This window comes from Salmo salar, chromosome ssa02, assembly GCF_905237065.1.
Source record: "Salmo salar chromosome ssa02, Ssal_v3.1, whole genome shotgun sequence".
NCBI classification, from domain to species: domain Eukaryota; kingdom Metazoa; phylum Chordata; class Actinopteri; order Salmoniformes; family Salmonidae; genus Salmo; species Salmo salar.
Window position 1 is genome coordinate 24,352,095 of NC_059443.1, and position 23,312 is coordinate 24,375,406.

General features: G+C 44.6%; 1 protein-coding gene across 2 annotated transcripts in view; it reads right to left on the reverse strand.

Annotated features, from left to right (window-relative positions):
- Positions 1-287: 287 nt before the first annotated feature.
- Positions 288-23,312, reverse strand: part of bcam (basal cell adhesion molecule (Lutheran blood group)) — a 99,025-nt gene continuing 76,000 nt past the window's right edge. Inside the window, exons 4-17 of one of the 2 annotated variants that reach the window (XM_045713016.1) lie at positions 17,708-17,775; positions 16,593-16,689; positions 12,799-12,981; positions 11,826-11,947; positions 11,488-11,635; positions 11,217-11,332; positions 8,441-8,582; positions 7,248-7,372; positions 6,951-7,092; positions 6,801-6,836; positions 6,211-6,231; positions 5,557-5,698; positions 5,176-5,272; positions 288-2,694 (exon numbers count right to left, since the gene is read on the reverse strand). In XM_045713016.1, the coding sequence (XP_045568972.1) occupies positions 2,692-2,694; positions 5,176-5,272; positions 5,557-5,698; positions 6,211-6,231; positions 6,801-6,836; positions 6,951-7,092; positions 7,248-7,372; positions 8,441-8,582; positions 11,217-11,332; positions 11,488-11,635; positions 11,826-11,947; positions 12,799-12,981; positions 16,593-16,689; positions 17,708-17,775 (1,442 nt within the window). In that variant the 3' untranslated portion in view covers positions 288-2,691. The remainder of the gene's footprint in view (positions 2,695-5,175; positions 5,273-5,556; positions 5,699-6,210; positions 6,232-6,800; positions 6,837-6,950; positions 7,093-7,247; positions 7,373-8,440; positions 8,583-11,216; positions 11,333-11,487; positions 11,636-11,825; positions 11,948-12,798; positions 12,982-16,592; positions 16,690-17,707; positions 17,776-23,312) is intronic. The other variant, XM_045713017.1, reaches the window with a different exon arrangement.

Below are 23,312 nucleotides of genomic sequence, written 5' to 3' on the forward strand. Positions count from 1 at the left end.
ACCTGCCAGAGCTCACAGAATCCAGCCGAGTCTTCCCTGTAGCTCAGTTGGTAGAGCATGGTGTTTGCAACGCCAGGGTTGTGGGTTCGATTCCCACGGGGGGCCAGCAAAAAAAAATGTATGAAATTGTATGAAATGTATGCATTCACTACTGTAAGTCGCTCTGGATAAGAGCGTCTGCTAAATGACTAAAATGTAAATGTAAAAATGAGTCGGCCTATACCTCTACACTAACAGTGAACACACACAGAGACCCACAGAAATAAAACTCACAGAGATTGTGGGAGTGTGGTTGTTTTTTTGTGGGTTTTCATTTGTTATAAATTCTACACAGTTCAATAAGAACACACAAGAACACAGTACAGAGCTCACAACAGAACAGCGTACCACCAAATATACAGTATACCAGGAAGAGAAAAAAGCACTCACATATGTATAACAAGACAAGAATCCTAATTCAAACCTTTCTCTTTTCTCTCAGAACCAGCGGACAAGCCACAGAACAACACAAGCCACAACTCAGTAGTTCTGAAGTACAACAATCCCCCTTTTCTTTAAAGAAAAGAAACCACTTTTTTTTATATCACTTTATATCTTTTTTTTTACAAATAAAACCAAGCGTTCCAAAGTTGAAGATATGCACCTGTTGGTCCCCCCCTAACTTCACAGGAGTCAGAACAGTCATTAAGTTACGGAAATATAGATGTCTTAAATCAGTAGACATATAAACACCATTGGAAAAACCAAATGATTCCCAGAAAAAGCGATAGTGGTTATAGTGACCTGTTCACAAGGCCGTTTTTTCCAGTGTATACCTATGATAGAGGACACTGCAACCAGCTATCATATATCTTTGTGCTGCCAATACGGGTAGTATCAAAAAAGCGTGTGAGGCAGAGAGAGACAGACACCAAATGCGCACCAAAACATTGGAACACCCCCACTAGGACACTCAATAACTCTTCAACTTATTTTGGTTAAAAAAATGAACATCACGTACACCCTCTCCCCTCCCACCTCACCCCCACACTCTACCCCCTCTCACCTCCCCTGTTCCCCTCCCTCTCTCCCTCATCAAGCTGTGACTAACCTGTGTCTGTGACGTTCGTAGGTGAATCTGTGCTCCCTGTGTTGCTAACCCATCCAGCCTGCAAAGCCAATCTGTGCTGAAGGAAATGCTAGTGCAGCTGGCAGAGATTTCAGATTGTCAACGGAGGACAAAAACGTTCCCCATTTTGCCAGATTACTCCAATTTTCCAGAGCTAGGGGATAATAATTGGGTGAGCTGAGCGTAACAGGGAGTGTTGTGTTTCTGAAAATGGCTTTGGTCAGAGAAGGACAGTAGGCTATGAAATACGGCGAGAGCTGTAGCAGGGTCAGGACTAACGACACAGAAAACACACAGATTCATTCAGATTCACCTCACGTATACAGTAAGCCTCCATTTGATTGACAGGTTATACAGTATTCCGTTTGCCGAGACAGAGAAACAAAAAGAAGAAAACAAATGACCTGATACATAATATGTATTTCGTCAACATTGTGAAAATAATTTGTACACCGAATAGCTTGTCGTTTTTGTTGCTTTTTGGTTTGAGAACAAAAAAAAACATTTACACAGGAAGAGATCAGGAAGTTAGAAATTGTCTCGGCTGTTGCTAAGGTAACAGCTGAAAGGAATTTGAATAAATGAATAGACTTAGATTTTAAATGAAAAACTAAACAATGAATTGATACACAGGGACTAGAGTCTTCTATTTCATGTCATCCTGTAAAGAGAGGACTCTGGCCAGGACCAAAGCAAACAGGGAGATAGGGGTATGTTCCTCCAGCTTAGAACAGTCTAGAATTATATACAGTACTATAGGCTCTTATCAGAAGGCCGGAGTGGATTTAGGTTGGAATGACTTTTGACTTGTATAAGTGGGCCTGGCTTGCCCTGGTCGACCAAAAAGGTTTGTCAGAAAGTACATCTGAAGTATTGTGCCTAATATGCTGCTGGTCATCGTCTTGGGCATAGAATATGATCCTTACGTTTTATGTAACAGTAGGCACGATCTCTATGTTACGGGATAGAATTCAGAGTTACACAATAATCAGCGTAGTGATGAATACAGTAGGATGACAGTTTGTGTTTTCCCATGTCCACCAGAATGGGCTAGATGCAGACTCCACACAGAACAGACACATCCAGTTCTACACTGACTGAACGAAGAACAAAGCACAGCTCAGATACACAATGCAATACAGCACCCACAAACACACACTCACAAACACACACACACACGAACGCACACACACTCCTGCAACATGCAGTGACTTAATGGCATTTTGTGTTTGGATTGGGGTAGAAAAGGGTTACTGTGGCTAGAGTCACGTTGGACACATGTTTACTGTGCAGCTCTATTCTGCATGGGAGTCAACCAAGAGTTGTGATTGGTGGACAGGGATAATGCTCTGATAATGTCATGATGAAGTCAGTTGATGTCCAGTGATGTATTAGGTCTCATGTTTAAATACCCCCCCATGGTTACCCCCCATCCCTACAAAAACACCCTCCCATTCCACCGTCTTTTCTCCCTCAGTCCGATTTCTCCCTCTATCAAAAATAAAACAAGCCCTGCTGTCGTTTTTCATCCATCCCTTCATCCCTCTCTTTCTGTCTTCTTGTGTCATATTCTCCTCTGTTCCTCACTGTGGAAGACAACACAAAGCACCAGTAAATCCTTTGAGTCAATACAACATCATGTGATATTATATAAGTCAGGGATAATCAACTAGAATCAACCGCGGGATGATTTTTTATTGAGCGGATGGTCGGGGGGCTGGAACATAATTACAAATCATTTGAAGACTGCTTATTGACCTCAAGAAGCAAACAGATATAATGTTTGACTAAAACATAATAATGTCAAACCTTTCTTACATTTGTATACGATCACGTGTCTCTCTATTATGCATGGGAATACTTGGGAACAGATTTCTTAAATAAAAATGACTTGGAGGTGATTTCCTGGCATTTTTCCAGTCTTTTATTGCCCCCCCGCAAAAATAAAATATAATTTACAGTACCAGTCAAAAGTTTGGACACCACTACTCATTCCAAGGTTTTTCTTTATTTTTATTATTTTCTACATTGTAGAATAATAGTGGAGACATCAAAACTATGAAATAACACTTATGGAATCATGTAGTAACTAAAAAAAGTGTTAAAAAAATCAAAATATATTTTTCCTTCATGTCTTAAAGTAATGATGGACTGTCGTTTCTCTTTGCTTATTTGAGCTGTTCTTGCCATAATATGGACTTGGTATTTTACTAAATAGGGCAATCTTCTGTATACCACCCCTACCTTGTCACAACACAACTGATTGGCTCAAATGCATTAAGGAAAGAAATTCCAAAATGTACTTTTAACAAGGCACACCTGTTAATTGAAAGTCATTCCAGGTGACTACCTCATGAATCGAAAATCGAAAATATATTTTGATTTGTTTAACACTTTTCTGGTTACTTCATGATTCCATATGTGTTATTTCATAGTTTTGATGTCTTCACTATTATTCTACAATGTAGAAAATAGTAGAAATAAAGAAAAACCCTGGAATGAGTAGGTGTGTCCAAACTTCTGACTGGTACTATATATATATGATTTTTTGCTCAGAAAACGTGGGGAACCCTGATATAAGTCATTACACAGTTCATTTTTATACTGGTTATTCCTATGAAGAATGGTTGTCTATAACTGAGGTCATATTCATGATGACACTGTAGCTGTAATGATTCCAGCCAATCCCAGATGCTATTCTATGCCAATGCTTTGGTTTCCTGATCTCCTCTCCTCATGAATAGCTATTGGGTGATTCCTCATGAAACTAGAACAAAACAAAAATTGTCACAACATTTAATCCATAGAAGGGTCATTTGGAGGAATGATTGACATATATTTGACATTTGTATCTGAAAGCATAATTGATAAATAAGTCATTAAAGTCATAATTTTGCAACATTTTGGCCTTACTTTAAGTTGATAATGTTTCATTTGTAGGTGTTAAAGAAAGATAAAGCTTTACCGCTTGCTTTGTATTATGAGTAGCATTTTGATTTTAATAACACATTTCTTACAAAAATGTATTAATATTGAAAAATACAAACATGACTATGGAAAATATATATTTTTAGATTTGGCACATTGTTCAATATATTGTTGAACATAATATACTCTACGGAATATTACAGTTCTAGAGTGGGATCTCTGTTACTTTTAGAGTTGTGATATTTGTATATTTCAATATTCATGTTCATATATTTGTATATAAATAAATGAATGTAAGAAAATTGCTATTGCAATAAGAATACAACTCATATTACAGAGCAAGCGGTAAAGCTTTATATGACACTGTTAGATTCTGGGTTAAACTTGGAACATCGTTATACTCAGAAGTATAGTGTATGAGGAGTGATAGAGACTGGTTTTATATCAGAGGTTAATGGTTATCTGTAGGAGTCAGATGGCTTTGGAATGTGTTGGGTGGACAGGAGGAAGTCACATGATTGCTGTAGGGGAAGCGGATGAACATCTGTGGATTAGGCGAATGAGGGGTTGAGGTCAGGTCAGATCCCCTGAAGAGATAAATGATGGTTTATTACCCTATTACCGTCTTCCTGTCAAACCATATAACATGTAAGGATTGGAGAGAAGGAGCAGTGTCTAAATTGGAGTATATATACGTGTGATGGTGGAAACACGTTTTTGTCTGAATTACAGCTGTATGGACCCTTTGGGAAGAATTGAACTTGGTTAAGCTTATCTATTGTCCGTTGAGTTATTTACTCTGAGAATTAGAACCTAACAACACCAACTTTTGCTTTGTAGCACCTACAGATGAAACATCATGGAATCTGAAAGGAAGCCTGGGTAAGGTCAAAATGTCACAAGTATTCCAACTTCAATTAATTATGTCTCAATTATGCATTAAGATACAAATGTCAAATATATGTCAGCAATCCTTCCTCCTAAGGACACTTCTATGGATTTCATTTTGTGAAAATTGTTTTGTTCTAGTTTAATAAGGAATCACCCTATTCTGATGTAAGAACTGTGCATTTGAACATATAAACCAATCCCCTCTTCTCCTACCACTACCGTCCTGCCAGTGAGCCCTGCCTTCTGACCTGCTGTGCTGCTGGCTTGTTCAGGAGGCCAGCTTCTTCATTGGCCTTTTCTGTCTTCATCTCCACCACAATGTCATTATTCACATCCCCACTTGCCCTGCAGGAGAGACACACAGAAGAGGCAGAGAGAGAGAGAGGGATAGCATCGAGAGAGAGGGAGAGAGAGAGATAGGTTGATAGAAGGAGAGAACATGAACAGACAGACGGAGAGAGAAAAGGTAGAGGGTTAGCAGAGGGAGGTAAAATACAGTAAAGAGAACAGGGAGTCTATACTCCAATGATCACAATGCCTTTCTTTAGAAACAGTTTCAACACCCCTCCTCACTCCCTCCCCTCCTCTCCTCTCCTCTCCTCCACCCTAACCTCCCTCCTGTTACTTACACTTCCTTCTCGTCCTTCTTGCTGCAGGGCAGCTTGCCCTTCTTGTTGAGGAAGTAGAGGAGTGCCACCAGCAGCAGCAGCATTAGGACACACACCACCACGGCTATCACCACGCCACTGGAGCCACCCTGCTGCTTATCAGCTAGGGGCACGGCGAGATGGAGGGAGAGATGAAGGCATGGGGGGAGAGGTGGAGAAGGGAGAGGTTGGATGGCAAGTGAGGTTAGAGGGGATGGATGGGGTGAGGTGAGAGGAGAAAGAGGTAGGGAGGAGGGGGTGGGAGGTGAGGAGGGATAAGGGGGAGAAGGGTTGAAGAGGGAGGGACAGCGATGGAGGCAGGAGAGGGGATGGAGTGGAGGGGTAGGGGTGGGTAATGGAAGAGGTGAGAGGGACGTGAGGGTTGTGGAGGAGCGGAAATGTGATGGGTGGGGAGGAGAACATTGGATGGGTGGAGGGGAGATGAGGAAAGGGGGAAAGGGGAGGGGGAGGTTTGTTCAGCTTTGAGATTCAGATGACAATAGTGTGGTGGGGCCTACACACACACACTAAGAGGTGGGCCTACACACACACACATTTTCACAAACACACCTTTTCTCTCTCTGTATCACATACACACAATGTAACACACATACACACAGAGGTATTTGTACAGACCTGTTTTAAGCACATGGTTCCCTTTGAGCAGCATATTGAAAGAAAGACAGTTGCTCAGACCCACTGCATAGCAAAGCAACAACACACACCGCACCACTATGTGCACCCACTAACCACCAACAACACACATACTAGTGTACAAACACAAACACCACAACACATTCTCTAGTTACAGCTACTCACAAGCCCACAGCAACTGACAAGCACAGCACAGGGAGGAAAAAGAGTGAAAGAGAAGAACGCAGTGGGAAAAAGAAGTGACAAAGACACGGCGAGAAAAGAAAAGAAGAGAGTGGAAGAGGATAGAATAGAATATCATCCTTTATTACCCCCCCAGGGGAGAGAAAAGTCGCAGCATCCACAAAATATAGGACAGACATCATACAAAGATGTATAGGACAGACATCATACAAAGATGACAAACAAAACACAATATACAATATCCACAGTGTTCAGTAGTAATAGAGAAATATACAATGTACAGTAGAGTAGAGTGCTGGGAGGAAGGGTGAAGTACTACAGGCTATATACAACACAGAGTCCTGACAGCAGGGAGGAAAGGAGGAGGGAGAAGACGGATAAGTGTCTACCTCTGCCTGCATCATTGGCTGCGTTGGGATCGTCGGCTGCAGGGAGAAGAAAGGAGAGGAACAGGGTTAGACTGAGAGAGAGAGAGAGAGAGAGAGAGAGAGAGAGAGAGAGAGATAAAAACGTTAAGAGAAGTGGAGGGCCGCACTGACCTTGTTTGGTGGTTACTTTGAAGGCTAGGGAGGCTGCGCCGTGGTCGTTACTGGCCTCGCAGGTGACCCCATCCTTCAGGACCGCAGCACTGGCCTCCAGCATGACCATACTGACCACCTTGTTACCCTTCACCGACACCGACTGAGAGAGGAGGGGCGAGAGGGGGGGGGTGACAAGATGGGTTAAGAGATGGCAATAAATTAGAGGAGTTGTTCTGGGAGCTCATAACATAACTCCACGAAGCTTTGTCAACGCACACAATGCACAGATGCGCACACACACGCACACACACTCACTTCCTTTCCTGAGGGTGTCCAGGTGAACTGTGGGGCAGGGTGTCCGTGAGCAGAGCAGGACAGAGTCACCATGTCTCCCTCCTTCTCCACCATTCCATCAACAGCTGCATCAATCTCAGGTTTACCTAGAGAGAGGGAGGGAGAGAGGAGAGAGGGAGGGAGAGAAGAGAGAGAGAGGTAAAGAGACAGGGAGGGAGAGGAGTAGAGGTAGAGGGGGAGGAGAGAGGGACGAGGGAGAAAGGTAGAGAGGGGTGATGGAGGAGGGTAGGGAGGTGCAGAGAGATATATATTGGGAAGAAAGTGGGAGAGAGAATGGCAGGAAATAAAATAATAATTGAAATCCACCACAGGAAGACATATACTGTACCATCACCACTTCCTTTACTCCATCTGAGTCTTATGATATACTGTACCATCACCACTTCCTTTACTCCATCTGAGTCTTATGATATACTGTACCATCACCACTTCCTTTACTCCATCTGAGCCTTATGATATACTGTTCCATCACCACTTCCTTTACTCCATCTGAGCCTTATGATATACTGTTCCATCACCACTTCCTTTACTCCATCTGAGCCTTATGATATACTGTTCCATCACCACTTCCTTTACTCCATCTGAGTCTTATGATATACTGTTCCATCACCACTTCCTTTACTCCATCTGAGCCTTATGATATACTGTACCATCACCACTTCCTTTACTCCATCTGAGTCTTATGATATACTGTTCCATCACCACTTCCTTTACTCCATCTGAGTCTTATGATATACTGTACCATCACCACTTCCTTTACTCCATCTGAGCCTTATGATATACTGTTCCATCACCACTTCCTTTACTCCATCTGAGTCTTATGATATACTGTTCCATCACCACTTCCTTTACTCCATCTGAGTCTTATGATATACTGTTACATCACCACTTCCTTTACTCCATCTGAGCCTTATGATATACTGTTCCATCACCACTTCCTTTACTCCATCTGAGTCTTATGATATACTGTTCCATCACCACTTCCTTTACTCCATCTGAGTCTTATGATATACTGTTACATCACCACTTCCTTTACGTGTGTGTGTGTGTGTGTGTGTGTGTGTGTGTGTGTGTGTGTGTGTGTGTGTGTGTGTGTGTGTGTGTGTGTGTGTGTGTGTGTGTGTGTTGTGTTGTGTGTGTGTGTTTCTGTGTACCTGAGACGGTGAGATTGACGCTGGTCTTGGAGGTGAGTCCGAGCACAGAGGGCACTGCGCCCACACAGGAGTACTCGCCAGCTTCAGCGAATGTCACTGACTTCAGAGACAAGACACCAGTCTGGGACAGCACCGTGGAGCCCTGTTGAACACACACAGGTATGAGATTGGGGGACAGTTGGACACACACACACTCAAATTCTTTATCTCTTGTTCTTCCATGCCCTCTCCGGTTTCTCACAAAAACTCAGTCCTGCTCAGTACAACCACATTCCGTACCCAGTAACAAGTTCACAACAGGGAGAGGTGGACTGGTAGTAAAACAAGGAGGAAGCAGGGAGAGGTGGACTGGTAGTAACACAGGGAGGAAGCAGGGAGAGGTGGACTGGTAGTAACACAGGGAGGAAGCAGGGAGAGGTGGACTGGTAGTAACACAAGGAGAGGTGGACTGGTAGTAACACAAGGAGAGGTGGACTGGTAGTAACACAGAGAGGAAGCAGGGAGAGGTGGACTGGTAGTAACACAGGGAGAGGTGGACTGGTAGTAACACAGGGAGGAAGCAGAGAGAGGTGGACTGGTAGTAACACAGGGAGGAAGCAGGGAGAGGTGGACTGGTAGTAACACAGGGAGGAAGCAGGGAGAGGTGGACTGGTAGTAACACAGGGAAGAAGCAGAGAGAGGTGGACTGGTAGTAAAACAAGGAGGAAGCAGAGAGAGGTGGACTGGTAGTAACACAAGGAGAGATGGACTGGTAGTAACACAAGGAGAGGTGGACTGGTAGTAACACAGGGAGGAAGCAGGGAGAGGTGGACTGGTAGAAACACAGGGAGAGGTGGACTGGTAGTAACACAGGGAGAGGTGGACTGGTAGTAACACAGAGAGGAAGCAGGGAGAGGTGGACTGGTAGTAACACAGGGAGAGGTGGACTGGTAGTAACACAGGGAGAGGTGGACTGGTAGTAATACAGGGAGAGGTGGACTGGTAGTAACACAGGGAGATGTGGACTGGTAGTAACACAGGGAGAGGTGGACTGGTAGTAACACAGAGAGAGGTGGACTGGTAGTAACACAGGGAGAGGTGGACTGGTAGTAACACAGGGAGAGGTGGACTGGTAGTAACACAGGGAGAGGTGGACTGGTAGTAACACAGAGAGAGGTGGACTGGTAGTAACACAGGGAGAGGTGGACTGGTAGTAACACAGGGAGAGGTGGACTGGTAGTAACACAGAGAGAGGTGGACTGGTAGTAACACAGGGAGAGGTGGACTGGTAGTAACACAGGGAGAGGTGGACTGGTAGTAACACAGGGAGAGGTGGACTGGTAGTAACACAGGGAGAGGTGGACTGGTAGTAACACAGGGAGAGGTGGACTGGTAGTAACACAGAGAGAGGTGGACTGGTAGTAACACAGGGAGAGGTGGACTGGTAGTAACACAGGGAGAGGTGGACTGGTAGTAACACAGGGAGAGGTGGACTGGTAGTAACACAGGGAGAGGTGGACTGGTAGTAACACAGTGAGAGGTGGACTGGTAGTAACACAGGGAGAGGTGGACTGGTAGTAACACAGGGAGAGGTGGACTGGTAGTAACACAGGGAGAGATGGACTGGTAGTAACACAGGGAGAGGTGGACTGGTAGTAACACAGGGAGAGGTGGACTGGTAGTAACACAGGGAGGAAGCAGAGATAGGTGGACTGGTAGTAACACAGGGAGAGGTGGACTGGTAGTAACACAGGGAGAGGTGGACTGGTAGTAACACAGGGAGAGGTGGACTGGTAGTAACACAGGGAGAGGTGGACTGGTAGTAACACAGGGAGAGGTGAACTGGTAGTAACACACGGAGGAAGAAGAGATAGGTGGACTGGTAGAAACACAGGGAGAGTTGGACTGGTAGTAACACAGGGAGAGGTGAACTGGTAGTAACACAGGGAGGAAGCAGAGAGAGGTGAACTGGTAGTAACACAGGGAGGAAGCAGAGAGAGGTGGACTGGTAGTAACACAGGGAGAGGTGGACTGGTAGTAACACAAGGAGAGGTGGACTGGTAGTAACACAGGGAGAGGTGGACTGGTAGTAACACAGGGAGAGGTGGACTGGTAGTAACACAGGGAGGAAGCAGGGAGAGGTGGACTGGTAGTAACACAGGGAGAGGTGGACTGGTAGTAACACAGGGAGAGGTGGACTGGTAGTAACACAGGGAGGAAGCAGGGAGAGGTGGACTGGTAGTAACACAGGGAGAGGTGGACTGGTAGTAACACAAGGAGAGGTGGACTGGTAGTAACACAGGGAGAGGTGGACTGGTAGTAACACAGGGAGGAAGCAGGGTGAGGTGGACTGGTAGTAACACAGGGAGGAAGCAGGGAGAGGTGGACTGGTAGTAACACAGGGAGAGGTGGACTGGTAGTAACACAGGGAGGAAGCAGGGAGAGGTGGACTGGTAGTAACACAGGGAGGAAGCAGGGAGAGGTGGACTGGTAGTAACACAGGGAGGAAGCAGGGAGAGGTGGACTGGTAGTAACACAGGGAGGAAGCAGGGAGAGGTGGACTGGTAGTAACACAGGGAGAGGTGGACTAGTAGTAACACAGGGAGGAAGCAGGGAGAGGTGGACTAGTAGTAACACAGTGAGGAAGCAGGGAGAGGTGGACTGGTAGTAACACAGGGAGAGGGCTGGAAACAAGTGAGGAAGCAGGGAGAGGTGGACTGGTAGTAACACAGGTGAGGAAGCAGGGAGAGGTGGACTAGTAGTAACACAGGGAGGAAGCAGGGAGAGGTGGACTTGCCTTCTTCCACTGGACGGTGTGTGTGTCTGAGGCCTTGGTCTTACACTGCAGCTCCACCATGTCTCCCGTCATGGTCGACAATGGACCGGCAGGCCTCACACTCATTGGGTCAATGTCTGAGAGCCAGAGAAAAGAGGGATACGAAGAAAGAGGGGGAGGAGGGAGAGAGAAAGAGGGTGGTGAAGAGAGAGAGAATCCTTTAAAATGGATTATGTTCTGGGATCAAAAGCGTACCACCTCAGGGGAGACAGGAGGATGGACGGATACTCACAGTGGACAGAGATAGTGACTTCTCCATTAAGATCAGCATCCAGATTATCAAAGTCGGTGGCCATACATTTGTACACCCCAGCATCCGAACGCTTGACGGACTTCAGAGTCAAAAGTCCCCCTGCAACTCCTTCCTTAATGTTTATCCCCTGAGCATGAGAGAGAGCAAGAAAGAGGGAGCGAGAGAGGGGTGGAGAGAGGGGGGGATTGAAAGAGAGAGTGAGAAATTATTCAATGATTTAAGAGATGAACAGGTTGGACTATGGCAGTACTGTAGGGTTTGTGTATAGCTGCACTGCTGTATAGCCTGAAATGCAGTACATGTGTGCTGGTCCTTACATCCTTGGAGAAATCAAACTCAGGCTGAGGGTTTCCGTCTGTCTCACACATCATCTTCACCTCGTCACCTTCTCTGATTGGCTCAGTGTTCGCCAGGACAAAGGTCGCTGTCTCAGAGGGATCTGGATAAGAGTGAGGGCGAGAGAGAGAGGGGGAGGGATGGCGTGGGAGAGGGAGGGAGTGAGTGAGTGAGTGAGTGAGTGAGTGAGTGAGTGAGTGAGTGAGTGAGTGAGTGAGTGAGTGAGTGAGTGAGTGAGTGAGTGAGTGAGTGAGTGAGTGAGTGAGTGAGTGAGTGAGTGAGTGAGTGAGTGAGTGAGTGAGTGAGTGAGTGAGTGAGGGAGAGAGAGAGAGAGAGAGAGAGAGAGAGAGGGAGGGAGGCAGAGGGAGTGGGAGATGTAACAAGGGTCGTCTAAAGGAGACCAAGGCGCAGCGTGTATATTGCTCATATTAACTTTTTAATGAATACACTTCAACAAAACAACAAAACGACCGACAACAGTTCCGTCAGGACACTTGCCAAAACGGAAAACAACTACCCACACCCACACATGAAAAACAGGCTGCCTAAGTATGGCTTCCAATCAGAGACAACGCTAGACAGCTGCCTCTGATTGGAAACCATACCTGTCCAAACATAGAAAACTAAAACATAGAATAGAAATCTAGAAAACCCACATAGACACAGAAAACCAAAACCACCCAAAACACCCCCCTGTCACGCCCTGACCACTCTACTATGGAAAATGACCTCTTACAAGGGTCAGGACGTGACAGGAGAGTTCAAAAGGTTGATGAATGACAGGCTGATCTCAGGACTGCAGTTTCTGACATAACAATAATAGGATGATGGACAGAGAGCACAGAGAGAAAGAAAAGAGTAAGGCAGACAGACAGAGAGACAGAAAAAGAGAGAGTAGGAGGGAGCAAGAATGAGAGAGAGTGAGGAGACAGATACAGACAGACAACCACTCACAGTTGAGGGTGAGGGAGAAGGTGTCAGAGTCGATCTGTTTGATTATGTCGTTGGGCATGCTGTACTCCACGGTGCAGTGGAACACGCTGTCCTTGTCAGCCTTCTGGGGCTGCATCATCAGGGTGCTGGTGATGGTGAACAGACCTGATGCTTCCTTTACCACTGACGGCACCATGTACACCTCTGGAGGGGGAGAGAGAGAGGTAGAACAGAAGCAGCTGACTAGAATGAGACAGAATTTATTCCCAGGATATGCAGTTGTGACTCTAATGACTCCAACCTAACTGTATGTAAACTTCTCTCTGAAGTTTACATACATTACAGTTGAAGTCGAAAGTTTACATACACTTAGGTTGGAGTCATTAAAACTCGTTTTTCAACCACTCCACAAATTTCTTGTTAACAAACTATAGTTTTGGCAAGTTGGTTAGGACATCTACTTGTGCATGACACAAGTAATTTTTCCAACAATTGTTTACAGACAGATTATTTCACTTATAATTCACTGTATCACAATTCCAGTGGGTCAGAAGTTTACATACACTAAGTTGACTGTGCCTTTAACCTCTCTAGGGGGTGTGGGACGGTAGCGTCTCACCTGGCCAACATCCAGTGAAATTGCAAAGCGCGAAATTCAAAAATACTCAATTCAAATATTTAACATTCTTGAAAATGTGTTATACATCAAAATAAAGCTTAACTTCTTGTTAATTCAGCCGCCGTGTCAGATTTCAAAAAGGCTTTACGGCAAAAGCAAACCATGCGATTATCTGAGGACAGCGCTCAGCACACAAAACATCATGTACAGTTACCAGCCAAGTAGATTAGTCACGAAAGTCAGAAATACCAATAAAATGAATCACTTACCTTTGATGATCTTCGTATGGTTGCACTCACAAGACTCCATGTTACACAATAAATGTTTGTTTTGTTCGATAAAGTCCCTCTTTATATCCAAAAATCTCTTGTTGGCGCGTTTTGTTCAGTAATCCAATGGCTCAAATGCAGTCACAAGAGGCAGACAAAAATTCCAAATAGTATCCGTAAAGTTAGTAGAAACATGTCAAACGATGTTTACAATCAATCCTCAGGTTGTTTTTAGCCTAAATAATCGATAATATTTCAACCGGACAAAAGCTTCGTCAATATAAAAGGAAAACAAGAAAGGCGTGCTCTCGGTCGTGTGCAGTAACCAGCTCTGAGGACATCCCAGGGTCCACTCACTCAATGTTGTCATTCTCCCTAATTTTTCTGAATAAAAGCCTGAAACAATGTCTAAAGACTGTTCACAAGTAGTGGAAGCCATAGGAAATGGAATCTGGGTCCTATCCCTTTAAATGGTGGATAGGCTTTCATTGGAAAAACAGCCATTTCAAAGTAATGGCACTTTTTGGATGGATTTTCCTCAGGTTTTCGCCTGCCATTTCAGTTCTGTTATACTCACAGACATTATTTTAACAGTTTTAGAAACTGTAGAGTGTTTTCTATAGAAATCGACAAATTATATGTATATCCTAGCTTCTGGGCCTGAGTAGCAGGCAGTTTACTTTGGGCATGCTTTTCATCCGGAGGTGAAAATAGTGCCCCCTACCCTAATGAAGTTAAACAGCTTGGAAAATTCCAGGAATTGATGTCATGGCTTTAGAAGCTTCTGATGGGCTAATTGACATAATTTGAGTCAATTGGAGGTGCACCTGTGGATGTATTTCAAGGCCCACCTTCAAACTCAGTGCCTCTTTGCTTGACATCATGGGAAAATCTAAAGAAATCAGCCAAGACCTCAGAAAATTTTTTGGAGACCTCCACAAGTCTGGTTCATCCTTGGGAGCAATTTCCAAACGCCTGAAGGTACCATGCTCATCTGTACAAACAATACTATACAAGTATAACCACCATGGGACTACGCAGCAGTCATACCGCTCAGCAAGGAGATGCGTTCTGTCTCCTAGAGATGAACGTACTTTGGTGTGAAAAGTGCAAATCAATCTCAGAACAACAGCAAAGGATCTTGTGACGATGCTGGAGGAAACATGGAACAAAAGTATCTATATCCACAGTAAAACGAGTCCTATATCGACATAACCTGAAAGGCCGCTCAGCAAGGAAGAAGCCACTGCTCCAAAACCGCCATAAAAAAGCCAGACTACGGTTTGCAACTGCACATGGGGACAAAGATCAAACTTTTTGGAGAAATGTCCTCTGGTCTGATGAAACAAAAATAGAACTGTTTGGCCATAATGACCATCATTATGTTTGGAGGAAAAAGGGGGAGGCTTGCAAGTCAAGAACACCATCCCAACCGTGAAGCACGGGGGTGGCAGCATCATGTTGTGGGGGGTGCTTTGCTGCAGGAGGGACTGGTGCACCTCACAAAATAGATGGCATCATGATAAGGAAAATTATGTGGATATATTGAAGCAACATCTCAAGACATCAGTCGGGAAGTTAAAGCTTGGTCGCAAATGGGTCTTCCAAATGGACAATGACCCCAAGCATACTTCCAAAGTTGTGGCAAAATGGCTTAAGGACAACAAAGTCAAGGTATTGGAGTGGCCATCACAAAGCCCTGACCTCAACCCTACAGAACATTTGTGGGCAGAACTGAAAAGGCGTGTGCGAGCAAGGAGGCCTACAAACCTGACTCAGTTACACCAGCTCTGTCAGGAGGAATGGGCCAAAATTCACCCAACTTATTGTGGGAAGCTTGTGTGAGGCTACCCGAAATGTTTGACCCAAGTTAAACAATTTAAAGGCAATGCTACCAAATACTAATTGAGTGTATGTAAGCTTCTGACCCACTGGGAATGTGATGAAAGAAATAAAAGCTGAAATAAATCATTCTCTCTACTATTATTCTGACATGTCACATTCTTAAAATAAAGTGGTGATCCTAACTGACCTAAGACAGGACATTTTTACTAGGATTAAAAGTCAGGAATTGTGAAAAACTGAGTTTAAATGTATTTGGCTCAGGTATATGACTTCAACTGTAACAGATGTTATTGTGGGTGTAGCGAAATGCTTGTGTTCCTAGCTCCAACAGTGCAGTAATATCTAACAGTACACAACAATACACAACAATTTCAAAAGTAGAGGAATGGAATATATGATGGTATATATAGACATTATGGACAGCATATCGATAGAATATGTAATATGTCTGTAGAATACATATTGTAGAATAGAATGTGTACAGCAATAGTTAAATAGGACGGCCTTGACTAGAATACAGTATATACATATGAAGCGGACACAAAAATAAATCTAGTTGTTTCAACTAATTATTAATAAGTAACATGTCCCATAGCTGGGTTTTGTTTTACATGGTGGCGCAGCAGGAAGATCAGAATGCCCTGAACCAAGAGGTTGTGAGGTCAAATCCCAGGTAAGGAAATTGAATAATAATTACTGTATACATGAACATGTATAATGTAATCCTGTATGACAACATGTGTCAAATATGTAAGTTGAAAACATGTTAAAAGCACGGTGTGTGTAAGTGGTACTTTTTAGGTAAGATGAACAGAGAACCAGTTCTAGTTGAATCAACACACCAGACAAGTTGAGAAAACACATCATTTTAAGTTGACTAAGTTTTTGCCTACGTTTTCACAAGTTTGGGTCAACAATTATATTTTAGACTGAAAAGTTGAGTAAACAAAAAAAAGGCTGTGTAACCAGTTACTTAATAATAAATAGTTGAAACAACTAGCTTATTTTTGTTTACAGTGTAGTAGTAATATTAGTAGTAGTAGTAGTAGTAGTAGTAGTAAGTAGAGGTAGTGTATACTCACTCTCTTTGTTGTCCTTGACCTCAGGCAGAGGCTTGGAGTCCTGGAACCAGATGATCCTGGGCTGGGGGTGACCGTTATGGCTCACACACTGGCCCACCTGATACACACACACACACACACACACACACACACACACACACACACACACACACACACACACACACACACACACACACACACACACACACACACACACACACACACACACACACACACAGAGGAGGGAAAAGATACTCAGCAACTGGAGGACAATGGAAGAACATTAGAGGACAATGGAAGAATATTGGAGGACAATGGAAGAACATAAGAACATTAGAGGACAATGGAAGAACATTGGAAGACAATGGAAGAACATTGGAAGACAATGGAAGAACAGAGGACAATGGAAGAACATTGGAGGACAATGGAAGAACATTGGAGGACAATGGAAGAACATTAGAGGACAATGGAAGAATATTGGAGGACAATGGAAGAACATTAGAGGACAATGGAAGAACATTAGAGGACAATGGAAGAACATAAGAACATTAGAGGACAATGGAAGAACATTGGAGGACAATGGAAGAACATTGGAAGACAATGGAAGAACATTGGAAGACAATGGAAGAACAGAGGACAATGGAAGAACATTGGAGGACAATGGAAGAACATTGGAGGACAATGGAAGAACATTAAAGGACAATGGAAGACCATTGGAGGACAATGGAAGAACATTAAAGGACAATGGAAGAACATTAGAGGACAATGGAAGAACATAATAACATTAGAGGACAATGGAAGAACATTGGAGGACAATGGAAGAACATTGGAAGACAATGGAAGAACAGAGGACAATGGAAGAACATTGGAGGACAATGGAAGAACATTGGAGGACAATGGAAGAACATTAGAGAACAATGGAAGAACATTAGAGAACAATGGAAGAACATTAGAGGACAATGGAAGAACATTGGAGGACAATGGAAGAACATTAGAGAACAATGGAAGAACATTAGAGGACAATGGAAGAACATTGGAGGACAATGGAAGAACATTGGAGGACAATGGAAGAACATTAGAGGACAATGGAAGAACATTAGAGGACAATGGAAGTTTCCAGGACAGTTGAAACCAACCTGTGTGGAGGAGTCTCCTACAGATATGGCCTGGTTGGATCCAGTGACCTCTGGCATCTCTGGAGCGACTGAGGAAGGAGGAGTTATATTCTCAGATCAGAGCTTTACAAAACGCAAGTCCACTATTCACACTTTTTCTACAGTATATTACCGGAATTCAAATAAGCACAGCTGTTTACATGAATATATGCACAGTATATATATATATATATATATATATATATATATAGTTCCAGTGCAGTCAGACAGACATTTCTAGGTATACACATGTATTTGGATGACTGGAAATCATTTGGTATCCCCTTCCTGAACCAATCACAGGACGGAAACACTCAGAGCCTTGACACAGACACAGACAGGAAGAGCTCGAGGTGCCAAGCTCACGTCACCCTGAGAGAGACAAGTGCCATTCATTTACTGTAACTACAGTAACACAGACACACATATGTACGCAGTGCATGCACAAAAATGCACGTGTACACACACACACACACACACACACACACACACACACACACACACACACACACACACACACACACACACACACACACACACACACACACACACACACACACACACACACACACACACACACACAAACCTCCAATTAGGGCAATGGTAAACATCCCTGTGTGGATTATTCCACTGTGACCTCGGTTGCTGTGGGCTGATACGGGTCACAGACAAGAGACACACTCCTCGTTCTCTCTCTCACACACTGCTGTGTGTTCCCTCTGTTTCTATCTCTCTGTCATCAATGTATCTCTCACTCCCTCGCTCATTCACATGCAAGGTCATGGTATCACAGATAGACCACAGCTGCAGTCTGACTATAAAAATAAACAGCAGACATTTAATAACATTGACGTGATCTTCCTATCTCTCTCTCACGTCACTCTCTCACCTACCTCAATCTTTCTCTCTCTCCCACCTCCATATATCTCTCTCGCTCTCTCACCTTCCTCTATCTTTCTCTCTCTCAACCCCATCTATCTTTCTCTGTCTCTCACCTCCCTCTATCTTTCTCCCTCTCTCCTTCCTCCATATTTCACCCTCTCTCCTCCCTCCATCTTTCTCTCTCTATCATCTCTCTATAACTTTCTCTCTCTCAGCTCCCTCTATCTATCTCTATCTCTCACCCCCCTCTATCTTTCTCTCTATATCTTTCTCCCTCTTTCCTCCCTCTATCTTTCTCTCTCTAACCTCCCATTATCTTTCTCTCTCACCTCCCTCTATCTCTATCTCACCTCCCTCTATCTTTCTTTCTCTCGCTCTCCACCCTCTATATCTCTCTCCCACCTCCCTCTATCTTTCTCTCACTCACCTCCCTCTATTTGTCTCTCTCTCTCCTCTCTCCATATATCTCTCTCTCATCTCCCTATGTCTTTATCTCACCTCCCTCTATCTTTCTCTCTCTCTGCTCCCTCTATCTTTCTCTCTCTCTGCTCCCTCTATCTTTCTCTCTCTCTGCTCCCTCTATCTTTCTCTCTCTTACCTCCCTCTATGTTTCTCTCTCTCTCCCACCTCCCTCTATCTTTCTCTCTCTCACCTCCCTCTATCTTTCTCTCTCTTACCTCCCTCTATCTTTCTCTCTCTTACCTCCCTCTATCTTTCTCTCTCTCTCTCCCACCTCCCTCTATCTTTCTCTCTCTCACCTCCCTCTATCTGTCTCTCTCTCACCTCCCTCTATCTTTCTCTCTCTCTGCTCCCTCTATCTTTCTCTCTCTTACCTCCCTCTATCTTACCTCCCTCTATCTTTCTCTCTCTTACCTCCCTCTATCTTTCTCTCTCTCTCCCACCTCCCTCTATCTTTCTCTCTCTCACCTCCCTCTATCTTTCTCTCTCTTACCTCCCTCTATCTTTCTCTCTCTTACCTCCCTCTATCTTTCTCTCTCTCTCCCACCTCCCTCTATCTGTCTCTCTCTCACCTCCCTCTATCTGTCTCTCTCTCACCTCCCTCTATCTTTCTCTCTCTCTGCTCCCTCTATCTTTCTCTCTCTTTCCTCCCTCCATCTTTCTCTCTCTCACCTCCCTCTATCTGTCTCTCTCTCTGCCCCATCTATCTTTCTCTCTCTCTGCTCCCTCTATCTTTCTCTCTCTCTGCTCCCTCTATCTTTCTCTCTCTCTGCTCCCTCTATCTTTCTCTCTCTCTGCTCCCTCTATCTTTCTCTCTCTTTCCTCCCTCCATCTTTCTCTCTCTCACCTCCCTCTATCTTTCTCTCTCTCTGCCCCATCTATCTTTCTCTCTCGCCTCCCGCTATCTTTCTCTTTCTCCGCACCATCTATCTTTCTCTCTCACCTCCACCAATCTTTCTCTCTCTCTGCTCCCTCTATCTTTCTCTCTCTTACCTCCCTCTATCTTTCTCTCTCTTACCTCCCTCTATCTTTCTCTCTCTTACCTCCCTCTATCTTTCTCTCTCTCTCCCACCTCCCTCTATCTTTCTCTCTCTCACCTCCCTCTATCTTTCTCTCTCTTACCTCCCTCTATCTTTCTCTCTCTTACCTCCCTCTATCTTTCTCTCTCTTACCTCCCTCTATCTTTCTCTCTCTCTCCCACCTCCCTCTATCTTTCTCTCTCTCTGCTCCCTCTATCTTTCTCTCTCTTTCCTCCCTCCATCTTTCTCTCTCTCACCTCCCTCTATCTTTCTCTCTCTCTGCCCCATCTATCTTTCTCTCTCTCGCCTCCCGCTATCTTTCTCTTTCTCCGCACCATCTATCTTTCTCTCTCACCTCCACCAATCTTTCTCTCTCTCTATCTTTCTCTCTCTATCTTTCTCCCTCTCTCCTCCCTCCATCTTTCTCCCTCTACCCATCTTTCTCTCTCACTCTAATCTCCCGAAATCTTTCTCTCACTCACCTCCCTGTTTTCTTTCTCTCTCTTACCTCCCTCTATCTTTCTCTCTCTCTCCCTCCTCCCTCTATCTTTCTCTCTCTCACCTCCCTCTATCTTCTCTCTCACCTCCCTCTATCTTTCTCTCACCTCCCTCTATCTTTCTCTCACTCCTCCCTCTATCTTTCTCTCTCTCACTGCTCCCTCTATCTTTCTCTCTCTCACCTCCCTCTATCTTCTCTCTCTGCCCCATCTATCTTTCTCTCTCTAACCTCCCTCTATCTTTCACTCTCTCGCCACCCTCCATCTTTCTCTTTCTCCGCACCATCTATCTTTCTCTCTCTCACCTCCACCAATCTTTCTCTCTCTCTATCTTTCTCTCTCTCTATCTTTCTCCCTCTCTCCTCCCTCCATCTTTCTCCCTCTACCCATCTTTCTCTCTCACTCTAATCTCCCGAAATCTTTCTCTCACTCACCTCCCTGTTTTCTTTCTCTCTCTTACCTCCCTCTATCTTTCTCTCTCTCTCCCACCTCCCTCTATCTTTCTCTCTCTCACCTCCCTCTATCTTTCTCTCTCTCACCTCCCTCTATCTTCTCTCTCACCTCCCTCTATCTTTCTCTCACCTCCCTCTATCTTTCTCTCACCTCCCTCTATCTTTCTCTCTCTCACTTCCCTCTATCTTTCTCTCTCTCACCTCCCTCTATCTCTCTCTCTGCCCCATCTATCTTTCTCTCTCTAACCTCCCTCTATCTTTCACTCTCTCGCCACCCTCCATCTTTCTCTTTCTCCGCACCATCTATCTTTCTCTCTCTCACCTCCACCAATCTTTCTCTCTCTCTATCTTTCTCTCTCTATATCTTTCTCCCTCTCTCCTCCCTCCATCTTTCTCCCTCTACCCATCTTTCTCTCTCACTCTAATCTCCCGAAATCTTTCTCTCACTCACCTCCCTGTTTTCTTTCTCTCTCTTACCTCCCTCTATCTTTCTCTCTCTCTCCCACCTCCCTCTATCTTTCTCTCTCTCACCTCCCTCTATCTTTCTCTCTCTCACCTCCCTCTATCTTCTCTCTCACCTCCCTCTATCTTTCTCTCACCTCCCTCTATCTTTCTCTCACCTCCCTCTATCTTTCTCTCTCTCACTTCCCTCTATCTTTCTCTCTCTCACCTCCCTCTATCTCTCTCTCTGCCCCATCTATCTTTCTCTCTCTAACCTCCCTCTATCTTTCACTCTCTCGCCACCCTCCATCTTTCTCTTTCTCCGCATCATCTATCTTTCTCTCTCTCACCTCCACCAATCTTTCTCTCTCTCTATCTTTCTCTCTCTCTATCTTTCTCCCTCTCTCCTCCCTCCATCTTTCTCCCTCTACCCATCTTCTCTCTCACTCTAATCTCCCGAAATCTTTCTCTCACTCACCTCCTTGTTTTCTTTCTCTCTCTCTCGCCTCCCTCCATCTTTCTCTCACACCTCCCTCTGTCATTCTCTCTCTCTCACCTCCCTCTATCTTTCTCTCTCACCTCCCTCTCTCTTACCTCCCTCTCTCTTTCTCTCACCTCCCTCCATCTTTCTCTCACCTCCCTCTATCTTTCTCTCTCTCACTTCCCTCTATCTTTCTCTCTCTCACCTCCCTCTATCTTTCTCTCTCTCACCTCCCTCTATCTTTCTCTCTCTCACCTCCCTCTATCTTTCTCTCTCTAACCTCCCTCTATCTTCTCTCCCATCTCCCTCTATCTTCTCTCTCACCTCCCTCTATCTTTCTCTCACTCACCTCCCTCTATCATTCTCTCACTCACCTCCCTCTATCATTCTCTCACTCACCTCCCTCTATCTTTCTCTCTCTCACCTCCCTCTATCTTCTCTCTCATCTCCCTCTATCTCTATCTCACCTCCCTCTATCTTTCTTTCTCTCGCTCTCCTCCCTCTATATCTCTCTGTCACCTTCCTCTATCTTTCTCTATCTTTCTCTCTCTCACCTCCCTCCATTTTTTCTATCTCCCACCACCCTTTCTTTCTCCCCCCTCACCTCCCTCTATTTGTCTCTCTCTTTCCATATATCTAACTCTCATCTCCCTATGTCTTTATCTCACCTCCCTCTATCTTTCTCTCTCTCTCTCTCTCTCTCTCTCTCTCTATCTTTCTCTCTCTCTGCTCCCTCTATCTTTCTCTCTCTTACCTCCCTCTATCTTTCTCTCTCTCTACCTCCCTCTATCTCTCTCTCACGTCCCGCTATCTTTCTCTCTTCACCCTCTATCTTTCTCTCTCTGCTCCCTCTATCTTTCTCTCTCTCCTCCCTCCATCTTTTTCCCTCTACCCATCTTTCTCTCTCTCACCTCCCTCTATCTTTCTCTCTCTCACCTCCCTCTATCTTTCTCTCTCTCATCTCCCTCTATCTTTCTCTCTCTCACCTCCCTCTATCTTCTCTCTCATCTCCCTCTATCTCTATCTCACCTCCCTCTATCTTTCTTTCTCTCGCTCTCCTCCCTCTATATCTCTCTGTCACCTTCCTCTATCTTTCTCTATCTTTCTCTCTCTCACCTCCCTCCATTTTTTCTATCTCCCACCACCCTTTCTTTCTCCCCCCTCACCTCCCTCTATTTGTCTCTCTCTTTCCATATATCTAACTCTCATCTCCCTATGTCTTTATCTCACCTCCCTCTATCTTTCTCTCTCTCTCTCTCTCTCTCTCTCTCTCTCTCTCTCACCTCCCTCTATCTTTCTCTCTCTCTGCTCCCTCTATCTTTCTCTCTCTTACCTCCCTCTATCTTTCTCTCTCTC